Source organism: Pocillopora damicornis, chromosome 2 (assembly GCF_964200805.1).
Source record: "Pocillopora damicornis chromosome 2, jaPocDami1.2, whole genome shotgun sequence".
In the NCBI taxonomy this organism is placed as follows: domain Eukaryota; kingdom Metazoa; phylum Cnidaria; class Anthozoa; order Scleractinia; family Pocilloporidae; genus Pocillopora; species Pocillopora damicornis.
The window spans coordinates 12,799,913-12,826,860 of NC_142671.1; the positions used below are offsets into that span (position 1 = coordinate 12,799,913).

At 38.4% G+C, this 26,948-nt stretch overlaps 4 protein-coding genes and 1 long non-coding RNA gene across 5 annotated transcripts; 2 read left to right on the plus strand and 3 right to left on the minus strand.

The window, feature by feature from the left end:
• Window positions 1–6,108: 6,108 nt before the first annotated feature.
• Window positions 6,109–6,770, minus strand: LOC149049951 (uncharacterized). Its single transcript, XR_016183674.1, has 2 exons — window positions 6,633–6,770; window positions 6,109–6,464 (listed from the first exon to the last, which is right to left on the minus strand). It is a non-coding gene; the product is annotated as an uncharacterized LOC149049951 (long non-coding RNA).
• A 5,252-nt stretch (window positions 6,771–12,022) lies between these two features.
• Window positions 12,023–15,398, plus strand: LOC113664873 (dickkopf-related protein 3). Its single transcript, XM_027180494.2, has 4 exons — window positions 12,023–12,283; window positions 13,389–13,584; window positions 14,251–14,464; window positions 14,846–15,398. The coding sequence occupies exons 1-4, from the start codon at window positions 12,149–12,151 to the stop codon at window positions 14,901–14,903; spliced, it is 603 nt and encodes a 200-aa protein (XP_027036295.2). The 5' UTR covers window positions 12,023–12,148; the 3' UTR covers window positions 14,904–15,398.
• Window positions 15,399–15,943: 545 nt separating this feature from the next.
• Window positions 15,944–19,737, minus strand: LOC113664900 (uncharacterized). Its single transcript, XM_027180519.2, has 5 exons — window positions 19,257–19,737; window positions 18,426–18,564; window positions 17,515–17,704; window positions 16,725–16,883; window positions 15,944–16,561 (listed from the first exon to the last, which is right to left on the minus strand). The coding sequence occupies exons 1-5, from the start codon at window positions 19,401–19,403 to the stop codon at window positions 16,516–16,518; spliced, it is 681 nt and encodes a 226-aa protein (XP_027036320.1). The 5' UTR covers window positions 19,404–19,737; the 3' UTR covers window positions 15,944–16,515.
• A 925-nt stretch (window positions 19,738–20,662) lies between these two features.
• On the plus strand, window positions 20,663–22,485 carry LOC113664888 (dickkopf-related protein 3). Its single transcript, XM_027180506.2, has 4 exons — window positions 20,663–20,883; window positions 21,449–21,608; window positions 21,678–21,960; window positions 22,276–22,485. The coding sequence occupies exons 1-4, from the start codon at window positions 20,758–20,760 to the stop codon at window positions 22,319–22,321; spliced, it is 615 nt and encodes a 204-aa protein (XP_027036307.2). The 5' UTR covers window positions 20,663–20,757; the 3' UTR covers window positions 22,322–22,485.
• A 649-nt stretch (window positions 22,486–23,134) lies between these two features.
• On the minus strand, window positions 23,135–26,880 carry LOC113664887 (uncharacterized). The gene is made up of 4 exons (XM_027180505.2): window positions 26,123–26,880; window positions 25,026–25,197; window positions 23,848–24,058; window positions 23,135–23,374 (listed from the first exon to the last, which is right to left on the minus strand). The coding sequence occupies exons 1-4, from the start codon at window positions 26,633–26,635 to the stop codon at window positions 23,248–23,250; spliced, it is 1,023 nt and encodes a 340-aa protein (XP_027036306.2). The 5' UTR covers window positions 26,636–26,880; the 3' UTR covers window positions 23,135–23,247.
• Window positions 26,881–26,948: the final 68 nt, after the last annotated feature.

Sequence of the window (26,948 nt, forward strand, 5' to 3'; positions counted from 1 at the left end):
TACATCAAAAAACCTAGAAGGATGTCAAGCTGAAGGCTGAATTTGGTCAGTCTTGGTAAAGCTCAATGGGGAGGTGCAACTAACTATTTTTGTAATTTTAGAAATGTTTAGTCGAACCCAGACGATTTTTGAACGTAGACAATTTGCTTGTAGACCATTTTCTTATTCATTGACGTTACCTGTTTCTCGTTACTATTGGCATTTCGTGTCACTAGATTTCTTCTGAAAACACGCTCCAATTTGTAATTGGACTGGTACTGAATTCAAAACCATAATCCTTCAATAAGATTCCACTTATTTACGTAGAGCTGGTCTTACTTTAACAACTATAAGTTCTGTATGGAGTGGCAACGGTCTTTCTTCAATAAGACATATGTCCGTTTGTTCACACACCGATTTCTGTACGCTACTGTCTTCAATGTATTTCAGCAAAAGCTAGTTCTTCTGTGACCACGAACACTCAAAATAGAAAAACTAACATACCATAGAGGTGTTATTAACACTCAACTTTAGTTCCTTTAGGTTGTCTTTTATGTCTCCTTGGAAAAAAGAAAAGTGTGATGTGACGTTAAACCAAGTTCCTATAAATATTCTTTGGGTCGTGAATGGGTGCTATTGCTATAAACTTGATATTAATTCAGTTCACAGCGCCTAAACATATCTGTTTCACATCAGAGAAATAGGTGAAGGAACTGAACATTTCCACATCGGAAAATGGTTAAAGTGGCAAGTGACAGGCTCAATTACGGTAAAAGCTTATCTGTTAGAGAAGACCCATTGAGGAGAAAGAAATGGCCGTTTTCTTCTTTCCGAGTCCAGTAACCCCTCCTGTTTTTGCATACACCGATTGAGTGCTTCTCTCTGTGCTCTAAAGGCGACTTTGAAATAAACATAAAACAGGAAAAAAATGTGAATGAAAAGAAGCCATCGACCTATTGCTAATTGACATAAAATTGTGTCGTCGTGACCACGCCCACAAGGAATATTTACTGTCATTGGTTTTGCAGAATGTGTGCCTGTGAGAGTAGAATAACATTTACTAGACTATTTTTTATCTATACAACAAACCTACTATATTCCGGGAATTTCGTCATTTGACTATTCAAAGCGTAAAACCTAAGCTATGGGAAATGTAAACTTTTTTATCAGCTTCGCTTGGCCCAGGAAACACATTATTTAAACCCAAATACCTTGGATATCGTCCGTTCCGTCACTAGTGAAGTCAAGAGAATGTTTCCTCGAGGTGGCTAGAGCAAGTGGTTTGAATTTGACGACGAAGAAGGATGGATAGACGTCATTTTGTCACGACCTTTTTCAAGGTAAATATCCTACGTAGATGTATATTTTGGATAGAAATGCAGTGTTCTTGTTTCTCGTTGTTGCTCCAGTGAAATTAATTATGAGTTAAAAGTAATACAGAAGAGCGTGGGAGACATGAACACAGCTCAGTATAATACAACTTTTTAGTAGTAGCAGCCATGACAGTTCTTGACTGAAACCGCGTGACTTTTAGAGCAGCAGCGAGAGATGCGAACACAATTGAAAATGTGCTGATCGCTTAATAACTCATCTATCTTTCATTCTTCACAGCTTGTTATTCTGTGCACAGTATATTTTATATCAGAATTTTAACGTTAAATGTGGTTTAACGGGTATTGAAACCTACAATCGAAAATGTGGTGGCTCTTATTGAGTCTTTCGATCCCGACATTGATCCTCATCGGCATTCCCAATAAAAAAGGAGTAACCGTAAAATAAGTATGCACGTTTCACAACATAAATTTCTCTATTTTCTCTCATCAGGACACCGTCAGGATGAGGTTATCGCTAAATCAAGAAATTCAAGCAAGGAAAGGAAAACAAGGTAACTTCCAAAAATGTGAGTTATTTACTTGTTGTTTATTTATTGTAAATTACATTATATTATCTATCATACTATATATATTATAATTTTTTTTGATGCATCGCAACTCGTGAATAAAAAATAGTCAAAGTGTAGCCGTACCCTCCCCTCCCCCCTTCCCGGCGTTTCTCCTTACGGGGGAGGGTACTGCCATACGTGGGCTAGAATAAAAAATAGGTCCGCAATGCGTACTTGTGTGGGATTTTATTGACAAAGTGTTTGGAAGGGGTTTTTGAGCGGAAGCAAACCTGTCGCTCACTGTGAGTCAACTGTACTACAGGGGTGATATTAGGCCTGGAATCAACAGTCTGAATAGTAATTTTTGTGTGGGAATTATTTGAACAAATACAGATTCACAGGAGGGATCTGGGGTATTAACTTTTCCTTTTATCAAGCAATATGCCTTTCCTTCCCTTCCTGGAAGCTTTTTGGCGTGTTTTTGAACGTTTGGTAATCGTCCTCAACAAATAAATTACGTCTTGGTGGCTTAGGCTATTTATTTGTTTATACGGCAATACTGGAAATACTTGGAGCAGTAAATATTTTCGTAACAGTCATTGAAAAAAAATTGAAAAAATTTCTGCTACTACTTTTTAACTCGTGGATACACGATAGCGTAGAAACGAGTTCTTGTGGGCGCTCTGCGATATGCAAATTAGCGTGGACTCGTCGTAATTAGTCGTAATTAGTCGGCTTCGAACTCGAGATCTATCCTTCCGAAGAAGTAAGTCCAAAGTCGTGGCGCTATTATGATTGCACTGATCGTTGCGATATTTATTGTCTTTACACGCCTGTTTCGACATTTACTATATTGAAATGGACTTCAAATGTTTCAGATTAGTGCTATGATCAACTTAAAAACTAAATTTGAAGCGTCTTCGAATCGTCCATGCGCTGAACATAACGAGGACCAGCGAGAATCACGAAGAGTTTGTGAGTGACAGCAAGCTGTTGACACAGAAATTCCCACGGAAACATGTACACATGACATAAAAAAAAATGGTAATTTGCAGCATTATTTCTTTCTACGCCAATTTGGGTCTTTCCGTTGTAATCGTTTCGTTTTGTTATTCTACTATGCAAGCGTGACTGTTTTGATGGTAAGAATGAAAGATGATCGCTTTCCACAAGTCGTTGCCGAGCACGTGACTATACCGGTAATCTGGCCGGTGTTGTTTTGATCACTTGACAATCTTTTTCGCTGAAAATACAGGACGACTTCTTATTTCAAGGAATGTTTTTCCAATTAATTTCTATCGCATCGGTGTAAAAAAGTACAGGTATATGGGTGTTCTGAAAAACAAAAGGGAAATTCAAAACTACGAGAAATTGCGAGTAATCGGCCTCTTGTACTACACGCGGGTTTTTTTGGTGTAACATGCGTGTGTTACAAGCACTTTACGTACGTGGGAATGCTGCAATCACGAATTTTATATCACGTGAAAGTCACGCATGTGGTTGTTTGCTCATTTCACTAATATGTTTGTTTGCTTGTTGTTGTTTTTTAGGTATCCTGGAGTATTTCAGGAGGGGTTGCAGACTTAACTGTGGAATAATTGTTTAATGCAGGGTTGTCAATAAAGGTTGCAGTTAGAAATTAGCCAAGATGCTAAAGGAGCTGCCTTGAAATTTCAGGACTGTGTGTTATGTAGTTTATTTTTGTCTTTTGTAAATGGTTGTTAAACTGGGCAACTCTTAGAAAGATGACCTCAAACTTAATTTTAAAAGGCCTGTTCTGGTACCAAATGAATAAGCAGCATTTCCCTATTAATAGTTTTGCAAGTTTCTCATTACAAATTCCTCTGAAAAAAGAGAAACAACTCTTTTCATAACTATTTACTGCTTTCTTTTGTTGCTCTCTTAACTTAAAAACAATGTACATCATGATAAAGTAATTTGTTATAGGACACCGTGAAATGAGGCCCAAACAGCTTTATGATCTGTGAAATGTGTTTCTAAAACATCTGCTTGTATATCAATGTTAGATATATTTGTATATATATGATCAATTACTGTGTTGTTGTCAGTTGTATAAGTTGATATGAACTGTTTGTAGTGGTTATCCCTCACTAGTAAATTATGCAAAGGTCTTCTGTCTGTTTCAACAAGCCAATTTATATCAAAGTCTCTAGTAATGATATTGTTGTCTGGTGAAATGTTATTTAATACCTCAGTTATTGCTTCATAAAGTTGTCTTACAGGCACGTTTGGGGAGTGATATATCCCTATGATTGTCCAATCCTCAAACCTTGCTAACTTAATTACTGTTATTTCAACACCATGTATATTGTGACAATAGGGGTATCCAGGTAAGTATGGGATTTTACTGTACACAGCTGTACCACCATAAGACCTTGATCCATTGCTGGAATTAAGGTTATCATTACGGAAGAGAACATAACCAGCAATGTCATACATGTCATTATTATCTTGAGAATTAAATCTTGTTTCTGTGAAAATATTGATATCAGCACTTAGATAAATTAAGTCTTTACGTATATCTTCTATGTGTTTGTGAAGAGACCTTACATTAAGATAACACAGTTTAAGAAGGGAAAATGTTATGTCATGGAGAGGGAGGTGCAAAGCTTAAGTTTTGCAGTTGTTCTTAATCTCTCCATCTGGATTAACAGCAATCTTGCTTTCACACAAATCAGAAATATATTGGCCTTCTATAGCAGTCACTCTACTGAGTCCCATATAATGTATGTGTGGAATAGTATTTCTGGCACTAAAATCCACAACAATTCTACTGTCAGTATCACCTTGTGACCTGTGAATTGATTTTGCTGCTGCGGGACGCAGTGGAAATTGTTTTCTAACAACATGTGCTGTTCTGTCTCCACCTACCGCAAACTGTGTAGTCACAGGGTTTACTGGGGTCCATGTGTGTTCAATTCATTGTACATACAAATGTCTTTTTTCATTCCTTGTTTTCTGACCTACATCTGAGTGGTCAAATTGTACCCATACAATACCAGATGGTTTCGTTTGTTGATGTAACTGAACTAGTTTAACAGCATTTCCAGCACCATTCGTCATGCCATCTTCGGTTCGTACATTCATGACAAGGTGTGTTCTTTCACCCTCAGCAAGACAAAGGGTTGAGGCTAACTGTTTTGTTTTTCGTGGATCATTGGGTATTTGTCTTAGTATTTTGTTTCTTAGCTCTGGAGAGATAGCTCCAATAACACTATCTTGAGCATTTATTGTGAATTTGTTTCCTGTGGCTGCATTATGGGCCCTTTGTTTAAATTCATATACTTTAGCATTCTGTATAAATAGGTGAGCTGCATCTATTGGGTTGTTGATGTCTTCTTGTATAGCTCTCTTTAAGTTTTGCAATGTCAGCTACTGTGTGTCTACCTTTACACAACCTATTAATTCTACAAACAATTTGCTGTCTCTTTGACCCATGATTTCATTAAGTTCAAACATTTTAAAGTGTTTATGCCATAAACTGGGAGAAAGAACAGCATAAATCTACATTTTTGAGGTCTTTGAAAATATAAGCATCCATAACAGATTCTAATTGGAATAAGTCACCAATAGCAATTATGCTCACACCTCCAAAATTCTCTCTACAGCCTTTTATATCTTTAAGCCTATTGTTTAGCTGTATTGCAAACATACCATTTCCTACCATTGAGATTTCATCAACAAAAATCAATTGACTTCTCAAAGTGTTTAGTCTACTTGAATCAAGCTGTTTGTAATTTCTCAGTGATTGATTGGCAGGAATGGCCAGAGTGCTATGAAGAGTGTCACCCTTAAGCTTTACCAGTTGGAGCTAATAGTATAACTATGATCTGATGAAAATCATCACCAGCTCTAGTGTTATAATACTTAAGCACTGCCTGATACAAAGCTTTTGTTAAATGCAATTTGCCAACACCAGCCCCTCCACTGAGGAAGCAGTAGAAAGGGGTTTCTGAGGTTTTAATCTGATGTAAAATGTGTTAAAAAAAATTCTTTTTGCTCTTTATCGGGTGTCTGGACCATTTGACGAAAATCAAAATCAGGTAATTCATTCAATATCAGTGGTTCATTATTCAGCGATGTTGATGAAATGTTGAGATCATCAAAGAGGTCATAGTTTTCACTAAAATCAGGATGTAAATCTTCATGAGATCCAATCCTTGAACGGTCAACGGAGATCCCCATATTTACTTGTGTGCTTGAGCGAGCAACAAAAACAATCCAACTAACTAGAAACTCAGTTTATTAAAATAGATAACACTCTTAACAGTTCAAGGCAAACAATGGTTTCTTTCAGTTTGTGACACTTTGAGACACTCGTGAGACATTTTGAGACACTAGTGAGACACTTTGAGACACCCTGAGACTCTTTGAAGCGCAACCCGCACAAATACATTCAAGCCGACAAATGTTGGCTTGCGAGAGTACAATGACTCCTTTCAATCTGACACAACCCGCACCGAAGGTCCAAGCCGATAAATGTTGGCTTGTGAAAGCGTAAAAGCTCCTGTGCAACCTGCACTGAACACAAGCCGCGTTTCAGCGTGTTGACTTACGTGAAAAAATCTTTTGTTATAGACACCTGAAGAAATAACGAAACAAACGCCTCAGATTATGAAAGAAAGAACACAAACCAGGTGTACAAACGTAATCGCCTTTCGTGAGAGCTTAATCGTGAAGCTCCCACAACAAAATTGAAAAGATAAAGCACGCAAAGAACCCGTGAAAATATGAAATGACTTATCCTTACCTTGGAAACAAAAATCCCCAAGAAACAAACATGAAATTCCGAATAAGTTCTCCAAAACCCAACGACTGAGAAGAGAAATGGCCGCCGTACAATACACTATGAAAAAACGCCGACTGGAATCCAGTCTTCACGGCTCACTGAACGCAAATAGAAACCACGTGACAAGCACTTCTCTCTCGTGGACAAATAAATAAAGAAATAAATTTCGCGGGCGTTGACTAAGTGTGGGAAATCCCACACAAAAACCGTTCGTGCGAACCTCCATTGAATAAGCTCTTTTTATTGCAAGTCAGTCATTAGATGAAATGATTAATACTGTAGCACTTGTGGTGACCAAAAAAATATAATTCATAAAATTCCAAGGGGTGTTGCTCCAAGCCGCGGTTAACGAGGTGCTTGGGGGCTATTTTACAGATCATTGGAGAATAACAGACCAAAGTTGACCGTTTACACGAATCTTGCAAGTAATCGACCACTAACCACAATCAACGATCAAAATCACGATCAATCTCATAATCAATCAATTAATCGATCTGGATATTGGTCCCGCTTGTGCCAAAGGTTTAACAAACGAAAATACGAAAGCTTACTGAGACTACTGAAAAACTTACGAATAACTGATTACAGGGACGCTAAACTTGCTTCTATATGCGCGTGGTGACGCCGAAAGGTCCGATTACAAAACCAATATATAAACAAACAGATAAACATTGTAACTATTTCCGTATTTACGATCATTCTAAAATTATAAAACTAATCAATAATCAGTTAAATTAAAACGAGCCTTCTGGCTAGTGTCCTTAACAAATACCACTTTCAAAACCAGTCAATTACTAGATTTGCTGTATGTGTTTTTTATCTGTAACTTTTTTTCGAAAAGAGTGGCTTTACCTTAGTTACCCGGTAATATAATTCATACATTTAAAAGTGACTTCATCACCCCCTACCCCACCCCCACGGTGTCAATTCCCCTTCTCGCGTATGCTTCCTATTTAATTAAGGGAAAACAACGCAATAAATGAACATTTTATAGTTTTTCTCACGATTTCGAGACATTAGCAGTTGAATGAATAATCGACTGCTCTACCGTTAGACTCGTACATCTATTTATAATCATTATTTTATTAGGGAGAATTACTAAATTAGAAAGCCACATTGAAGGTTGCGTTTTGAAAAAAAAAATTATTTGGGATGATTATTCATTACCACCAACGTATGCTATTTAGGTACCTCATTATGAATACGTTTCTTAGATCCTGCTGACGGGAAAAGGACTTTGGAAATATTTCCATTGCAATTAATTTTTAAAATATGAGGAAGATTTTTAAATAAATGCCACTCCCGCAAAAATACCGCCCCTTTGATATTACCCTTAAGCATCACCACTCGATCTGATTTGAGTCAAAACTAATTTGAATTTCCTTCTTGACCAAAACACCTCAAGAGACCTGCAAAAAAGACAAGTGAAAGCTGCCAATGATAGACAATTTAATCAGCGTGCTATTGAAGAAGACACAAAGAGCCGGTTTTATTGCCGAACATTCTCTATAAGGTCACAAAATGTCGCAAATTTCCTTTCTAAAAATCTAGGCAATATGAAAGTATAGATTTGATGCCAAAAAATTACTGCCACCATTAGGTAGCATTTCTACTTAGTTTGGACGACCTCACTTCAAAATTAATAAAAAAAAATATCAATTTACGTTCTCTAGGGAGTTTTTTCAAAGAGCTTTGTGTTTAAATGCTATTTGCTGAATGACGGTTTTCTAAAGACAATCATAACAGGCACGCTTTTGGAAAAAGAAACTCCGACCTTTAACAACTTGAGTCGAATTCATAGCCACAAAGCCGAGATACAATCTAAAAGCATACTTTCTTAGTCAAATTCAGCTCATGGTATGAAGCTGCACAACAAAACAGGCCATTATATAACAAGATGACGCAGAGAAGCCGCGAGCGCTTTGCCGCTGAAAGTTTTCGCGTTCGCCATTCCTCTTTCTCGCAATTTCTTCCCTTGGGATTTTATCCAGACAGTAAAATCATGATTGTCGAGGTCGTGACAGCTTTGACTGCTGCATAGAAAATGATTGAAGGCACCGTTCCCCGCTGCTGTCACCCGCGGCTTAGGCTGTCATGGCTCAACTACCTTCCTTGAATATTGTCTTGAAGTTTACTTGAAGACAATGAAACGATAGCAAACTGAATTGAGTAGGAGTATGATTTAGTCTTAAAAAAGAATATAGAGCCAAAATCAGTATCCAATAGGGAGCTTTGAAGGCGTAAAGACACGTCACTTCAACCCATGAAAACTTCCCCTATGTGCAATGTTTTTGTGTCATTTTTTTTTTGTTTCCCAAACAATAGGAAAATGTCTCTCAAATAATTTGAATAAAGCCGATGGTCACCGCTCAACAGCATTTCACTCTGACAAAAGAAAAAGGGACGCTACTAATCTCTGAAAATTATTGGTCTTCTTTGGCACTTAAGCCCACAGCACGATGATATGGTATTGGGCTCTGGGATGGTTTATCACCATTTTGGCTCTCCTTGGAAATGGCTCAGTGTTCTTTCTCATCGTTTTCAAACGCAGTCTGCACACAATAACCAACTGGTTTATTTTATCTTTAGCCGTAGCGGATTTCATCGCTGCCCTAACATTTCTACCAGTGAAATATTTTGCAAACTTCCACTACAATATTGATCTAGGTCACGCTGGTTTGTGGTACAAGATCTGCTTCACATTCCTCTACAGCTCAACAACTAACTTGTGCGTTCTTACTATGGACCGCTACATGGCAGTCAGCAAGCCTTTCAAGTACGCCCAATACATGAACAGAAAGAAAGCTATATTCCTAATTTTCATAGCGTGGCTATTTCCACTAATTTTCTTCACGCTCCCCGCTGCCCTTTCGTACAGAGAGAACGAAGTGTTCACAATGGTATCAGAGATCAATAGAATCTTCGTTTTCCAAGTGTTTCCGTCCATTTTCTTTGTCCTTGTCACTCTTCGTCTCATCCTTACAGCCAGGAAGATAACACGTCAGTGCTACGCGCTAGAAGCTCAAGTCCGCTACAATCACGCCGCTTACCTCGCCAGCTGCAAGTCACTTTTGCGTCCCGAAAGGAGAACCTCGATTATGATTATCTTAATCATTACGCTCTTCAACATCACTTATGCCGGAGGAAATGTCATCTGTTACTGCTTTGTGACCAAAACGTGCGTTATACCAAACATCCTGGATAAAATCATTCGTCTTTTCTACATCATCCACCTCTCCGCCAACCCCTTCGTATACGCTTTTTACAAAAAGGACATTAGGAAGTGCGTGAAAATACTTTTGAGGAAGTTTGCCGTGAACTAAATGTTTCTGCCTCTACGACTACAGAATTGCCTAATACTTTACACTAGATTACTAGTAACACCAAAAACCGGTCATTTGTCTTTAGACAATCGGACTGTCTTTATGGCTAAAGGCAAGAAGTAAAATGTACCGAGCATTTATTTGAATCATGTGTTCTTTATTAGAAGCGGTTGAAGTGTGAGCTCAGAAGCAGAAAATATTAAAGCTTTATTCGTCAAACTATTATGCGTCATCATTTGCAACGCCGGTTATTGAAATAATCAGAACAAAGAGACGCTGGAAAATTATTCTCTTCAGGCCGCGGTTTTCTTAGTTCGCTGCACTGACATGTAATTTTCAAGGCTAAAAATATCTTTAAACTGCTTATTAAAACTACTGTTAACTTTTTATGATGATCTTTTTTACAGTTGGATTATTAAATTTCGAGGAATTTCTTTGCTTGATTATCAATTATTTTGTCCCTATTGTTGGTCCAAGCGGTTTTGACTTTTTTCCCTCCAACAGACCAACTCTTATCGAAGTTCTACGCATATCAGCATACGCACTCTTATGTTAGTTAGCAGGGTTTTGCTCGATAATTTTTTGGGCGCCTTAACCTTTTTCGGGTCTTCTGAATGAACTCTAGTCAGTGTGCTTCAGGTAAATGCCATCTATCATAGCGCGTGTATACTTCGCAATAATAATTTTGTTCCTTGTGTGCGGAGAAAGCTGGGTAACTTACTACCATTTTTGTTTTGTTCATGCATAGTAATCCTTTTACGTGATCAGTTAGAGGTGAGATGTTTTGGCCCGCCATCTTAAGCCCCTTAATGTTTTCCTATCTTGCTCGACATTAAAATTTCGCACTCCGGTTAAAACTTTGTTAATTTTTTTAAATGTTTATTAGGATTTGGATTAAAACTATGAAACTTTTTTAAAGAGAAGCAACTCTCTTGCGAGACCTGTTTTCCCTTCGGAGGAGAAAAATTCGCACCTTCTTCTACAAGAGCCGCGGGTTTGAATCAGGCGTTAGGTTTAACCTCTCGTAAGAAATTTACATCAAATGAAAGCCAAGTTGTTGTTGTATATTGCGAAATTAGAAGTGCAGACAAATACGGCGAAAGGAACTAAAACCTTATCTGTATCGTCTCAATTATGGAATGTTTACCGTTAGATTAAATGAAACGTGTTGAATTTACGAAGATTGATCCGATCAATCTTCGTACTTACTGAGACCGGCAGTCTAAGTACGGGGAAACCAGAGCGATTTTTGCCGAGTGATTTTCACCAATGTTTATGAAACCGCGTGAAAATTACTTCAAGTGAAAGCCAAGATGTAGTGAAATTACGACGTTAAAATCCCGTGCAAATACTGCGAAGTTTACAGAAACGGACATAGCGTCTTTCCTTTGTGTTAAGCAACAAGAATGTTTTGTTCAATGCAATTCGTAATCAAATCTAATGAAACTTTTATTAAATGAGAGGTAAGGTCCAAAGGAAACGCCCGAGTTGAAATTCCGGCTTCGTTCCTTTTTCCGTTCAGTTGCAAATCGCAGTCAAGTCCTTAACACGCATGCGCGACGTTTTTGTTCCCTTGGAGGGCCCTCACTCTAGCCAGGTGTTGTCGCCCTTTTTGTTAAATTGTTAAATCAAACTTCAGGTAAACAATCTTGGAAATATTTGAGAACGTTTGGATCTTCTCCGTGTATTTTGTACAATACTTCATGCTTCCTAATCTACTTTACCCTTGGCAAAAAGAAAGCTAAGCCAAGGTTGTTTTGAATTTTCTTTCAAAAGAATATAAAAGAGCAGAAAATAATAGCCCGCAATTTACGAATGAGGTCCACTGTGTTCCAGTTTATTTTTGTCCGCTTTCTATAAAAAACGAATTATTGGCGTTTCATCAATGGTTCTACTCCTTCGAAGACCTTGCAAGAACTTTGAATCAATCGCGAGCGGGTAACTTTCAGGTGCTCCATTCTTTATTCACCCGCGTTCAGTGATCTCTCAAAGTGCCATTTTCAGTTGTATTATCTAATCGAAGTCATTAAGAATTGATGCTTTTGTTTCTTGTTTATTCCTTCATTCGAAAAACCGCGCTTTACAGAGCGTGAAAAGTGAAAAAAAGTAGCACATAATATCTGTAGACATGATCATTTAGTCATAAACATCATCATGGCAGACAGTTTTCGATTTTCAAGGCTTTATCCTCTTCTGTGGCTATTTTGTTATTGTTTTGTTTGTGCAATGACCAGTATAATACATAAGAGGACGCCGACAGATGAAGACAAGGACGTTAGAGTTAAAAAGGTAGGCAAAGTTCTTCATCATAATCATTTCTTCGATAATAGAATTGTTTCATTTCCTCAAAATCGTGAGCACAAGAAGCACTGTCACTTCTCAAATCTCAAATGACTCAACTACGCTCTTCCCACTTTTAGACTTAATCATTGAATCAGGTCCACCATTTTGAATTTTTAATGTTTCGCTATTTTGATCTTTAATTTTGTTTATATCGGAGTAATATACAACAAAAATTACTCGACAATCGAAAAGAGTGAGATCCGTAATTACTCTTGTAGCCTGTAGCTGCAGGTGTATGATCAGCTTTACTCGATTTTAAAGCTGTTTAACCTCAGTGTGAACACCTGTTGATCACATTTCGGTCAAGCAAATATCACGAAATTTATCGACGAAATACAAGTTCGATTTCGCCACGCTTTCTTTTGGTTGCAAAGCTCCTTGAGTAGATAGATTGAACCGATTTTAAAGCTTGATCAGACTAAAGATCTTAAGATATCGTTGTCAGAAGGCAAGGAGATATATGGTAATGATTCAGTCCAATCGTTGATCAAATTGTTTCTCTGAAATAGTTAAGTGCATCCAGCAGAATAGGAGTTTCGTATCACAAATTTATTATACTCAACAAAATATTGACGAAGGGCTAACGCTCGAAATGTTAATTTTTGAAACTCTTTATGGTGGCCAATTTACAATATCATGACTCAGTTGATGCAACCAAATTATCTTGTAAAACGTCCCACTGACGCAGCAGCGCAGTTTCTTTAGAAAGGTATCCTCTTTTTTGAAAACCTCGTCGATTATCTTTTACTCTCTTCTCGAGCTTCTTTTAAGACTTAAAACAATCGGTATTTTCCTCTTATGAGAGAAAATAGAAATGCTGACTCCATAGAAAACACACTCTAAAATTATTTATCCATCACTTTTATTCAACTAATTTCTTCACATTGTGCTTTCGGAATGAAGCAGATGTTCAGTTACTATGGTAATCGCCCCACCAGGAAGTTATTAAGCTTAATTTATCTCTCCAGACCACTGAAGGTAATAATATCCAACTATGCAGTTACTGGAACTTCAATGTCGTGATAAATTTCTGATCTTAATTATGTTTCAGATGATATCCCCAGGCTACTACTCTCAGGAATGTAATGCTCACAAGCAATGCAAAGACCCAGTCAAGTATTGTCACATGTTTCTGTGCGTTGATTGTTTGAAAGAAAATGTAGCCTGTACACAAAATGGTCAGTGTTGTCCTTCATCGGAGTGCATTTACGGTCGGTGTAAGGCTGGTTCTACTGCAGGAAACGCAGGTAAAAACTCTATAATTTACTGTCTGTATGTACAGCCCCTTCTTGTGTGCCCTTACCCACCAGAAAATTTCTCAATATGTAGTTAAATGACTCGGTATTGCAGTTTGTCCAACTTGGTCTAAATATCGATTTTTATTTTGCGGCCAAGTGCGCACTTCGTAACAAACCGTAGAGGCAAAGGTCACTTTTGCAATAAAGTGTGTCCGAAAACCCGTGACGAAAATGTTGTTCAAAGCAATAAGTCACCAGGCCTGGAGAAGGAAGAGTGATGATTAAGAATTCCCCATGGAGCCTTGCAGGCGTCCTCTTGCTTGAATGTTTGTCTGTTAACAGCTGCAAAGCTTCCAACTACCTAAAAAGAAACCTCAAAGACAGCATCGAGCGACAAATCATCGATGATTGCTAAACTCTTCGCGAGAAATCCGCGTGTAGAGGCAAGAAGACGGCAATTGCGACTGATATGCTTGCAATCATTTTCGGAACTCAGTTTTTTGTTGATTTGGCATCAGCAATAAGTGTTGCAAAATGATTAAAACAAAGGCTCTCAATGAAAACTTTTACAGCTCCATACGGATCTGATCGCTTCTCGTCCTAAACTAAGCTTTCATAAACTAAGCTGTTATTCACAGGAATATTGACCGAAAGCCCTACTTTCTTTATTTCCAGGATCGTTCTGCGATAGACAAAGTGATTGTAAGGACCAGGACCTCTGTTGTGTCCGTGAGCCCGCCATCAACCCCGCCATCTCAATTTGTAAGCCCGCCCTCGATGAACATCAAACATGTGGACCGTACAATCAGTACAGGACAATGTACATTGGTGGTACTGTGCAACCGGCCTGTGGTCCTTGTAAACAGGGCTTGACTTGCAAACAAGTAGGGTAAGTACAACCACATCAAAAAGAGAAAGGCTTGGTATCGAATGAGGCCATACGTTTATAAGCTACTATGATTTTGTAGAAAAAAAATTTTATAACCCCTATATCTAACCTTAAGAGTATCGAGATACATACATGATATTTTGCCACATGGCAATGCAATTTAAAATTTTAGAGTTACCAAAACAAAATTTTGGCCACAAAGTAGAGAGGAGAAGATATTGTAAACCTTATGAAATGCTAGGAAGGTCAGGGAGAGCATCATTATTCTGTGTCGCTTTCTGTTTATGAAACCGGGATAAGCTCTGTTGGTATGAGCCTCTTGGCTCCTGAGACTAATTAGCATATCACTGCATCTATTGCTCATTATTTCCCTTTCTTCAGAATATTCGGTGTTCATCAAGTTTGCCTGCCTGAAGCAAGTCCCCCTGGGAAGAAGTAGAACTACGCTGACAAGTGGGAAGCGTCCCGGATACAATGTTGAGCCACGACTAAAAAGTTATAAATAAAACACTATCATTAAATCTATCATATTGACATTTTTCAGTAGTGTGAAACGAATTTTTTTTCCCATTTTGCTGGGAAAGCATTCATTCTGTAAGAAGTTTTGGAATCAGTAAGTGTGTCATACAGTTTTCGTTTATATGTGCCCTGTCACTTAAATGGAATAATTTATATGCCATTTTAAGATAAATTGGAGTATTTTCAAATGAAATCTCCATCTAAAAAAAAACTTGAGACCAAGGTAACCGATGGGTTAATAGTAAATGAACATTCTATTAAGAAAATGCCATTTCCGCTGCGTGGCATTATTGCTAATTGCTGCATGCATGCTGCTTTCGCAATATGTGTGGATTTCAGACGGTCGTGTAATTGCATATTCTCTTTCTGTGCTGTCTTCTGGTGTGAAATAAAATTTACTTTTATATTTTGGAAAGTACGTGAAATAAACCATTTATCTAACAACATCTCAAATTCAAAGTCGAAAGGAGAATATTATAAATATCATCAGAGGTGACTTACTGTGAAGCAATGTTTAATGCCATCCTTCTCCAACAAAGCCACGCTATTTTTAGAGACAATAACATGATTTCAAGTGCAATTTGATGTAAATAAGCTCGAGTAAATTTCTCAAAGACAAAATTGTACGAGCCCGTAGAGCAAATGCAATCTGTAGTCTTTGAAAAATTTACAAGTGCTTATTACACCAAATTACAAGAGAAATCATCTTATTACTTGTTAATAATGTACATGAAAAAACATCGCAGAAAGTCAAGACAGACGAAATTTTGAAAGCGGTGCGTTTTGACTTACATTACTTTGCACTCGTGTTACATGAGAATGCACTCGTATTACATGAGAATGCACTCGTATTCAGCCAATCAGAAGCGCGTACATTATTACGAATAAAATTCAAGTTGACCCAGTTCTCATACTAAAGTCCAAAAAGTTTCTGACGATACAAACATATATTGACATCAATATAAGAAAAAACATTTTATTGCTTTTTTAACACCAATTGCAAGAAATTATATTAATAGGGAATTAAATAATTAGAGTATCAGTGGTATCATGAGAGACGTATGTTTGTAATCTTAGCTCTTATAAAAAAGATTTGGTGATCAACTGTATGCGCTTTTTTACACGATAAAAATAGTGAGGTTATAAGTTCTCCCGTTAATCACTGAGCTCAGATTTCCAAGGATCAGTGCCATACAAAGAGCATTTTCAGAAGTCAAATTAAATGGTTTGCAAATCTTTGGTTTAAAATGAAATGCTCCCCTGAATCTCGAACTGTGTCTGTGTTAGATTTATGGGTACTCATTAGCCACATGAATATAGTCAAATTACCTTTACCAGTATCCGTCGTAGGATACTTGCAAAGTAGACTTGATTTGAAAGAAACAGGTTATTTGCGAACTTACGATCCAACTACAAGCGTTATCAAACCATTGCTTCGATCTTCCCATTTCTGAGGGCAAGTTTACAAACACTTTGATACAGTCCTTACACAATTCATAAAGCTCTCTACTTTAGCCAAAAAATTGAGATCATTACTTGTCATCTTCTTTCACACAAATCTCATGCACTCCAAATATTCTGCGAAAGAAAAACACACAAAGTTGGAAAATTTCGTCGACGATTGCAAATAATATAAAATGGAATTCTCCAGAACAGGAAATTCAATCAAATCAAATAATTATATATTAAGTATGATCATTACGCCTTGCCAAGTGCATCTCCTATCAATGTTCTGACTTACCCAACTTGCTTACATACAAGTCCCGCCTTGCATGGGCCGCAAGCTCTTTGTACCTGAGCTCCAATGTAAACATTTTTAAAGAAGTTGATGGGACCACAAACCATGTTCTCTTCCAAGGGTGGCTTGCAAACGGAGATATGCGGATTGATGGCTGGTTCTCTGAAATGACATAACACAACAAAAAACAAATACGTCTCCGAATGAACCTACAGTCTACCCTTCTGTTTGTCTATCTGCCTTTGAACTTTCTCAAATGGCCTGTCTATCAGCCCGCCTATTCATCGAAACATTACCATGTAGGCAAGCGTACAGGTGGGTGGATACGCATGCTTCTCTGTATGCTTGTCTACGTGCTCGCATTTTTCTTATTTCGTGATTTTATAGCCTAGTTGTAAGTTTCCCAACACGTATGCGTCTTTTACAATTTGCCGTCACTCTGTGGATCCTTGCACTGAGAAAATGAAGCTAAGAGACTGGACTTTCAAGGTGGCCTTTTTCGTTAAGGCGATCCTTTCAAAATAATCATTAGATGACTCGTTTCAAGTACCCCAGAAGGATCTAAAAAGTAGTCATAAACTATTATAAATTTCGCCAACGCCAACAACTCATGAGATGTCTGTTTGTTCTCCATAAAACATTTTAACAACGTGCAAGGAATGCGTAAAATTATTCCAGGTAGAGCAAATTCCTTTAGTCTATAAAATAAATTTAGTAGGATTAACTCTGGAAAGAAAATCACGCGAGAGATCGAGTACCTTAACTTGTTCCCTTCCTTTGTTTACATACAAACCTAACACAACACGTTCCAGGAGGGTCTTTACAATCATCGTGTCGATCACAGAATGTTCCAGGAGAACCTCCAGAGGCATCTTTTTTACATCGGCCATAAGTACACTGGCCATGACAACACTGACCATTTTGAGTGCAGGCGACATTTTCCTTTAAGCAGTGTACACACAGAAACATGTGACAATACTTTCCTGAAAATCACACAAAGAAACAAAACAAGGAATCTCAACAAACTCAGTGGTCGTAATAGCAAAGCCTAAAAGGTAGTAACCCAAACTGACCTCAGTGGATAGTACACATTTTCGCTGTTATTTTTCTCCGGTCGTTTCAGAGCTAACTTTAGTACTTTTAAACCTTTTTTTTGCAGTATTTAACCATTAAATCCTTTTCGAAAACTTAATTTTCGTTCTCTGATTAGTAATCACAGTTAAAATAATCCCATCAACTAGGTTCATTTTATTGCCAGAGCTTATACCAAAGCCGAGCTGAAAACTATGCCAAGTATCATAAAACTATTCGGCATATCACTACACCTCCTGCATGTGATGCCAGCACATAGCAGTTTACCCCTGGCCATCATATCGTCAAATTTCCCCTTCAAATCGACGGCACTCATTTTTACTACCAATAAATGATGATCCTGGTAGGTGAGGAGGGGCCTGTACTAAAGAGGAAAGTGCCTTGTACAAGAACAGAGCACATTAACAACACTAATGACTTGAGTCTGGACCTCTTAATCCAAACTCCAGTGCGCAAACACAATGGCCATCGCGTTCTCTGCAGTCCTTGTGATTAAGTGCTTGTTCAACTACTTATCTTCACGGTACGCTATAGGGATCGTAACCTCTGCTTGATCCCGTTGTTAATTTTTTTCTTGTCTCATGGAAAAAGGGTCTTCACATTTCAACTAACCTTGGTCACAAGGCTTGTGGGCATTGCATTCTTGAGAGTAATATCCTGGTGCAAGCATGCGTGGCTGCGGTTTTTCTACCCCAGCATTGGCAAGTGGGGCCATATCGGACTCCATCTGGGGAAATGGCTGCATCATGTCCTGAGTCAAGAGATTTAAATTTTAATCATCACAGTGAATAGGAAGGTCAATTTGCATCGACGTCTCCGTCCAAAATAAACATACATCCACGAGACAGCTTGCCGAGGAATTTTTAGTGATGTTATGAATCTAAGTTAGTCACGGCCATGTAAGCTTTGGGGCATATTGTTAAACACTAATGAGTGAACTGAATCAAATGGAATCATTCCTCTAGATGTAGGCTCTGTAGGGCATACCATACAGAGCCTCTCCTCAAGGGGCTCTTGTCTTTCAGCAATACTAAGGTATGTAAATTAAATACCACTATTTGTTTGTTATGGCTTTGAACTGACATTACAAACGGCTTCGACAAAACAAAAAGAAAATGGGAGGCACTTGTGGTAAAGTCCAAGTATAGTCAAGTCACGCCATCATTGTTAAACTACGACCAAGTTCTCCTTCTGTTATAGTTTGTTTATCTTTAAGACTCGTGATCTGGGTGCGCTTTTAGCAACACCTTCACGGTGATTTTTCGAGTAATTACTGGTCCCGGGCGCTGATTTGGATCAACTTCGGCGTTGCGAGGCAGCCTATACATGGTCGTCTTCGCTAATCAAAACAATCTGGATTTTGATCGCCTTATTTCTCAAATAAACATACCTGTGACCTCTACCACAGAAATATTTAACTAAATTTAGGTTGCCCAAACTTACCTTTTTAACTCTGGTATTTTCGGATAACTGCTCTTCTTTTTTCAATAATTGCTTTAGGGCGATGTTCTTCTTGGCAGTTGCCCAAGGTAGCCAAATTTGGCTAAGTATAGTTCCTATTAAAAGCCACCATTTCGACTTTAAGTTCATTTCGTCTCGAAGAGGACTCTTTGAAGTCCTAATTCTCGCTAGGCCTTCGACTTTGGGCCAAGTTACAGAGCGTTTATGTGGCCAGAATTATTTCATTCAGTCATCTATTATTAATAGTTTCCGTCAAAGCCCAGTATTCACTCCACCGTGTGAAAAGGATCAATATAAATCCAAGTGTTAGTTGATAGTTTTCTTCAATTTTTAAGCTATGCCTAATCTTCACGAAACAAATTTCGCTTGATGTGTTCGTCGAGATGCATTTTCGGTCGTTATCCCTTTCTGAAGAAATAAGACGATTCGTTGGGTGCTCGCCGTAAACTGGTACCGGTAGTTAGGAACAAAGAGGGCATGGAAAAAGCTTTGTTGCCTTTTGTGAAGAAACACACAGATATGTAGTAATACCAACCAAAGCGAGATATCTTATCATATCTCTACACTTAGTTTCAGTGGCAAAGCAGCTAAGGAAATAGTCTCTTAGCAACTTAATATCTCAAACCAACTCAGCTAAGGGTATTTAAAACAAGTATCTGATAGCTTCTAAGTTAATTGCCTCGGGAACTAGGGATTGATTTGTGTCGAAGAAACTATTGGTAAATTTGCTCACAGTTGCAAAACCATTTTTGTCTTGCAGCCTTTAAGTTAACCTTTTCTCTCCGTAGCAATTATTCGCACCCTAAGTGTCATCGGCAACACCACTTTTAACCAATGAAAGCAAGCGATTATCACTAAGAAAACAAACAAAATCAATCGTATGTATGAGGGACCGATTTTATCGAGGATCGAGTACATCGACCAAAGATTATAATTTAACCTACAGACAAATGACTTGCGTCAAAAGCAAAACCCGAACCTTGTCAACGTTATCATTTTCCAGCTTAAAATATATTAACAGAGGCTGCAAACTGGAGAAGAAATTAGGCGAGAGGATGCACTGCTCAAAAGCATCCAACCTATTTCACTTTGTGGCCGCGGCTTTACCTAAATTCACTTTATGTATTATGGCATAGCCTACTGTACATCGTTCTCAGTGACCAGAATGCACGAGCTCCAAAGATTACAGTGCTCGTCATTTTAAACGAAGAAAGAGAATTTATTCAAACAATTTGAGGTCATCGAAAGCCGAGAGGAGATCCTCTCGAAACAGCCATGTTGACATTTTTCTTCGAAGGGATGGAATAATTTTATTCAATGGAAAAGACCAGTCAGTATATATTCAATATTCAAATGGGACTTGACTTGACCTGATCCTCACAAATACCAACTTGTTCAAGTGCTAAATTTTTACCCAATGAATAATTTATGTCAGTGACTCGAATACAAGAGACGCTTGCTTTGGTTACGAAAATGGCATGAAATGTTTTCTAAACTAGGACTGTTTGTATTAACTCTAAAACTATTCAACACAGTCGCAGCTTCTGGAAGAATTAAGGAAGTAAATAGTCCGAAGGGGAAAAGCCGCGCAGATGCATCGGAGAGACGGGTAAAAAACCAAGAATTGTTATTCTGTGAGTCATCGACAACATATGAAGGGAACTAGGTTGATATTTAGTGCTTAGCCGTGCCTGGGTATTACAATATTTTGCGGTCTTTCTGGTCTCAGTTTTATTTCACACAAAGATCGACGCAAACAGCCCATTGTCAACCGGGTACCGACTGAACAGGCAATTCAATAAGTCGTTTATCAAGTGGTCGTGAGCTGATGACCAGTCAAAATGTACAATAACTACTAAACATATCGGACAACAGTTAGTGTAAGTTGTTGCCGAATTTTGTTTGGCCGATGACTATAATCAAAGTAATAGGCGACACCTCATTCGGCCAGAATCTTACCAGTTGATATCAGGGTAACTTATCCTTTTGAATCGTTCCCGCAACTATCAATGATCTGAAGAATCGTGTTGTTCAGAGACAAATGAACTGCTGACTCGACAGCACTTGAAGAGCTACATCCGCCTTAAAATTTCTCCTTTGAGTGATGCTGTACTATTTACTATTCAGTGTACCATACATGTAATACTCACTATTTCTCTACATTTCCTTTTTAGCAATTTATATTGCACATGCCGTCACCTTGGCATTATCGCGCAATGGTAGAGGCTGGTACCGACGAATGCAATGTGAACAAAGATTGTCCAGCCGGGAAGTTTTGTGACGTTCATACATGCAGGGCATGTCTGCACGAAAGAGCAGCCTGTCATTTCATTGGTAAGGAAATACTAGTTGAAGATGATTTTACGCTATTTCCAACTAAAGAAATCGTTTTTTTTCTTTAAGGAACCTGCTGTGAGGGATACGCTTGTCAATATGGCCAATGCACTAAGGGGGTAGAGCAAGGGGAGCCTGGTACGTATTGCGACAGGACTTCGGATTGTCTCGGCAAAGAATCGTGCTGTATTCGGGAGATTTCCGTCAATCCACACACGTCCATGTGCAAGCCAATGCTAGATGAGTTTGAGTCGTGTGGCCCAATCAATTTGTTCCATCATGTATACACAGGTGGTATGGTGGAACCAGATTGCGGACCTTGTAAAGTTGGACTCCAATGTAAGAATGTTGGGTAAGTTCAATTTGTATTGCATTACTACCAACAGGATAAAGTTTTGTTTAAGAAGACGTTCGTATGCACCGTTCGATATAAATAATTTGGAATAAAAATCGCTAAGCATGAAAAATAATCGTGTGAAGCTTTTGTTTTCTGATTTGTTTCTTACTTTCTTTGTTTGGGGTTGAATTTTTTATTTGTGCATGTTATTCTTATACAGAAAAAAATTTCTTGAGAGGTGATTACATTTAAAACATAACTTGTTAAAACCAAATCGCTGGAAATAAACTTCACCTCCCTTCTTACTGTGTCATTTTTCTTTTCTCACAGAACTAATGGCCTTCACTTTATTTGCCTCAAAGAGGAGGAGGAATAGCGCAGATCAGATCTTTTTTTCAATTAATCCTATAAACTGCCACGTTAGTCTCGTGAAAGAAACTCTTGGCCCACACGACGGACGGCGAAACTCGGTTGAATTGTTGTCGGATCTCTCATAATGGAGTTATATAATGTGTAAATAAACTAATCAACACTGATAAACTTCCAGTATCTCAAAATAAATTCTCCCTTCTCACTGCTACACAATTACTCATACAATATTTTGAAAAATTTGGTTTTATGTTAAGAAGAGCCCGAGATTAAAAAACACACCCAAAATTGATAGAGGCCTTTTCACATCTCCTGTTTGCTCATATCGTTACGGGAAGTTATTTAAGAATCTCCTCCAGGGGATGGGCTTGGAATTACAGGAAAGGTACTTGTACTAGGCACTTCCAGTCAACTACCCGTCGATAAATTGATCAATCCTGAAATGACAACCTTGCTGTTTAACTACAGCAATATCCAGACCTCTGAAAGTCCATTAATCAGTTAAGTAAGACCTGGTTACCAAAATGCTGCGGTCTTTAGTGAACTAGGACTTAATGTAGAATCCCAAATATGCCTGTGCATGTAATTTAAGTGTAAAATTAACGGAAAAAGCTAAATTTGCACAGCACTCTTCAACACATCTCCCTTTAAGTTGAAAACAAATAAGCCAATTTAAGTCTTTTATTCAAGCCTCACACAGTAGAGTTTATTTCTAGTAGTTCGTTTGTACGCTTTCTTTGTTTGTATAGTCCCGGAAAAGGTAATCGAAAGAGAAGTAAAGAGACACACAACTCTGATTCAAGACTCAGTGTATACAGCGTTTTAGTTTACAATTTTTTACTTTATTTTATCCAACTTAATATCTTTACAAATCAATTATTTCTTGTCCAGTTTCTTAATAACATAACGTAGCTTCCATTGGAGTATTGTTGTTTAAAACTTTATTTTCTTTTCCTTGCCTGTTTTCCCGGCCTTGCTCGGTTTTATTTCCTTTTTGGAAACTTCATCGTCGATGGACTTTGTCTCCTCAGGTCGGATGCAAGCCTTACGGCCAAAAAACCTTGATAAAACAAGTTCGTTAATTAGCAACTGAGTAGTTAATTAAAGCTAATATGGTTTTTACTTCATTTGTTAGATGAAAAAAAACATTCCGAACGGGAATGGATTTACAGGAGGGGACCATTTATCGAGAGGGGACTTGGTCGAGGGAGCGAACTAACCACTCGGGTAAACCTTCTTGCTTCAGGTGCCCGCCGCAAAAGAATTCAATGGTACGACTACTCCGGCCTCCGCCTTCCCTTGATTAAAGTATCAACTCATAATCAACTCTCTCCTCAAATAAAAAAAAACACAGAATGTCCATATTTTTCAAATCCATAACATTCTTACAGATGGATACTCACCCACAGTTCTAACTGCGAGTTTAAGCCGAGCTCAGGCTTTGCTCAAAAAAATTAGGACAACTCTTAAAAACCAAGGACGAAGGGGAAGGTTTGCCATAAAGTTTACAGTAGCAAGTAGATCTCGACCTACCCAACAGTCTTGCACACGAGTCCCTTCTTGCAGTAGTTCGACACCTCCTCAGCTGGTCTGAACAAATCAAAGAGGCCAGCGTGGCCACAAGTAGCTCCTTCTCCTAACTTGGCCATACACAGACGGAAGTAACGACTGATATCCGGCTGCTCTCTGCAGCTGAGTTCCTCGTCCGCAGAATGGCAATCACTGTCCGAGTCACAGAATGTGCCTACAAACGATTATAAAAGGTGTAGCATGAGTTCTTGGGTCTTCTAACTTTTTTCCCTTGGAAAATGGAAACCCTACAGATACTCAAATACTCAAAAGAAAAGAAGTAATAAAAAGTAAGGAATTTGACAAAGAGGCCAACGGGTGGGAAAATCTGCCCTGGCCCACCGGGGCCGTTCTCCTTAGCAGCGAGACCAGCTTGCATTTCTTCTCTCTGCCTATTCTTAAAATTTAACACGGCTCGGTAGGCGACCCGTTATCAACTAGAAACAGCTTAGACTAGAATATTCTTGGTTTGACCCCAAGCCAGGAACATTGTTGTGTTATACTACTCAATAATTTAATGAGAATTATTACAGAGAGGCTTTCAGTCTTGCACACCCAATGCCCAGAGCCCATCCACTTCGAAGCTTAGGTTTTTTTCCATCGCTTGAAGCCCCTGGGAGAGAAGCTTTTCGCTTCTCCTCTTGGGTGACATCGTTTTCCATTAGAAGTTATCGGCACTCTTAATCCCCATGGTATCAACGAGCGCTTTTTATTCAATTAATTTATTCTTGCTTTCTCGTCACCATATTCCCACCAATAGCGTAGCTTCATTTTCTATATATAAACCCACGCACAACCCACAATTCCTCTAATCGCTCTGACGAAGGGCTAACGCTCGACGCATCAGCTTTTAAACTCTTTTTTGATAATACTAAATTACCCTGTCATACTATTGTCAGCTGACAGTTCGCTGATGCCATTTATACTCCTCCTAAATGTGGAGGGCCTCTTTGAGAGTTAAGAAATATACCTACGAACACAATATGGCCCGACTTAAATTCGAACCAGGACTTTTCGATCCAAAGTTTGTATCACGTGGCCACCATGTCTTTCACTATATCTCCTATCCCTAGTGATTCTGTCCCATCAAAATGCCAAAAGGGTGATCATGTAACATAAGTCAATTTTAACTAAGGACTCACCTGAACTACCCTCCTCGGAATTCTTTATACAGCGACCCCAGGTACATCTAAACTTGTTCTCACACTGGTCCTTCTGAGTGCAAGCTGCTCCATCACTCAAACGTTTCTTACATACACCGAAAAACGCGTCACAGTATTCCACATTACCACATTCAGATGATGCGCTGCATTTCTGAGATGTAAAATGTGAAATGAGTTTGAAATAGAATTTAAAGTTTGATACAAATGCTTAGATGGAGCTACTAAACTTTGCGAGAACGATTCTATTGTCAAGGTTGTCACCTTAGCAACGACCATTGATTTACCTCAGGATTGCCTGCCATCCACAATTGGAGAAAAGTGATCCTTTTCTATTTTTCAAGCAATCATTTGCAGGGCCATGATATAAACAGGCATCTTTGTTTTACATTTCCATTTTCTACCCACTACCTACTTCCCTTTTAAAAAACGACCACAATCTGCCGTGAGGCCATTTTCCTTTAATACCGTAACAGATAGTGACATCTGTACATTTTATCTGTGGTGCAACAGGTTCCTCAACTGGTACCAGTAAATCACTGTTAGTGTCTGGAGATCATAAACGAATTCTACTCTTTAAGTTTATGATCCTCACGCGTCGAAAAATGCTTTCTTAAGGCTGGTAGTTTCTCTCTTCCCTTCTTTTAAGAGAACTTGAAAAGGCGGAAAGTGAAGCAGCCTGGCATTTTAAAACATATTTACATGTTGAAATCTATAGGTAAATATCTTAAAGTAACTGAAGCTGTAAGTGGATGTGCTTTCACACTTCATAAATAAATATTCTCGTTTGAATCACTGAAATATTATAGTGAAATTCTCAATCAAATCGATAAATTTCGCTGAAAAAAGTTAAGTTTAACTCCTGGCATCACGTTATGAAACCGAGACTGAAGGAAAATGAAAATTTTAGCGAGCACCTTGAGTTTTGTCAAAACCTAGACTCGGTATCAGTACACGGGAAGGAATGAAATTCAATTATTCTTTTACATTTTCTAATAATGCCAGTAATAGCAAATAAAATTAAAGGAAGCGAACGTTTTGAATTCCATGGCTAAACGAGATGCGAGGGTGCTTCTTACCTTGCCACCTTCATCGTGAAATTGCGGTCCAAAAGGTCCGAAATCGAACTCCATAGCGGAAGGAATCTTCACTTTTCCATCTTTGCCTTTGGGCAGTTTGTCCTTATCAAGGGTTGTGATGGACTTGTAAACCTTTGACAAGACATGAGGTGAGCTCTTGTTATCTGTGGACACAGTCTCCTCAGTAACACTGTATGTCTTGAACGGACCATGAGTCGAGTTCTTCGAGGTGGTCGTTGTCTTGGTCTTACCAGGTTTATAGTCCGCTTGTTTCGGTCCGGGGAAGAGATTTTCCAATTGTTGTCGTATGTGAGCCAAAGCACCTAAATTAGGAATAGGAATACGAAGGGCAAAGCCTGGAAACTCGGCTGCTCCTGCTTCGGGGTCTTCGGCTTCATTACTTTCTTCGAGAGCCTTTTGTTGTGTATCTACTTCTTCCTTCTTGGTCTTCTTAGCATCAGTATGAAGTGCGGTCAAAGATATGAGCAAAATCAAACTGACGATCTTGTTCATTTTATAGTTCTAACGAGGCCAACCTATTCTGCACCACCTGGAGTTCAAATAATTGTTTTACCTTTGAGGATCCAAAGATCTAAATAGAGTTTAAAACACGTGCTTTGACGCAATTTGTCGACAAAGGTTGAATAATTGATTCGTTGAGATAATTGCACAAAAATTATCTTAAACAGGGTGTAATCTTCCACTTATGGAGGTGAAGTAGAGATATTAAATATCAGCCTTGCGGAGGATGTCATGTATATGGATTTTTTCTCTATGAAATAATCTTCAGTTTATTGCAGTAATGGTTCGATACGAGGGAGTTAAG

Bases quoted from the DNA above. Each gene is read 5' to 3' on its own strand.
- LOC113664873 (XM_027180494.2), top strand. From the start codon at position 12,149: ATGGCAGACAGTTTTCGATTTTCAAGGCTTTATCCTCTTCTGTGGCTA. The intron at 12,284-13,388 runs GTAGGCAAAGTT...ATTATGTTTCAG, and splicing joins AGGACGTTAGAGTTAAAAAG to ATGATATCCCCAGGCTACTA. The intron at 14,465-14,845 runs GTAAGTACAACC...CCCTTTCTTCAG, and splicing joins TTGACTTGCAAACAAGTAGG to AATATTCGGTGTTCATCAAG.
- LOC113664900 (XM_027180519.2), bottom strand. From the start codon at position 19,403: ATGAACTTAAAGTCGAAATGGTGGCTTTTAATAGGAACTATACTTAGC. The intron at 18,565-19,256 runs GTAAGTTTGGGC...CTCTTGACTCAG, and splicing joins AAAATACCAGAGTTAAAAAG to GACATGATGCAGCCATTTCC. The intron at 17,705-18,425 runs GTTAGTTGAAAT...TGTGATTTTCAG, and splicing joins CCACAAGCCTTGTGACCAAG to GAAAGTATTGTCACATGTTT.
- LOC113664888 (XM_027180506.2), top strand. From the start codon at position 20,758: ATGTTTTCTAAACTAGGACTGTTTGTATTAACTCTAAAACTATTCAAC. The intron at 21,609-21,677 runs GTAAGGAAATAC...TTTTTCTTTAAG, and splicing joins AGCAGCCTGTCATTTCATTG to GAACCTGCTGTGAGGGATAC. The intron at 21,961-22,275 runs GTAAGTTCAATT...CTTTTCTCACAG, and splicing joins CTCCAATGTAAGAATGTTGG to AACTAATGGCCTTCACTTTA.
- LOC113664887 (XM_027180505.2), bottom strand. From the start codon at position 26,635: ATGAACAAGATCGTCAGTTTGATTTTGCTCATATCTTTGACCGCACTT. The intron at 25,198-26,122 runs GTAAGAAGCACC...TTTACATCTCAG, and splicing joins TTCACGATGAAGGTGGCAAG to AAATGCAGCGCATCATCTGA. The intron at 23,375-23,847 runs GTAGGTCGAGAT...TGTTTTATCAAG, and splicing joins CTCGTGTGCAAGACTGTTGG to GTTTTTTGGCCGTAAGGCTT.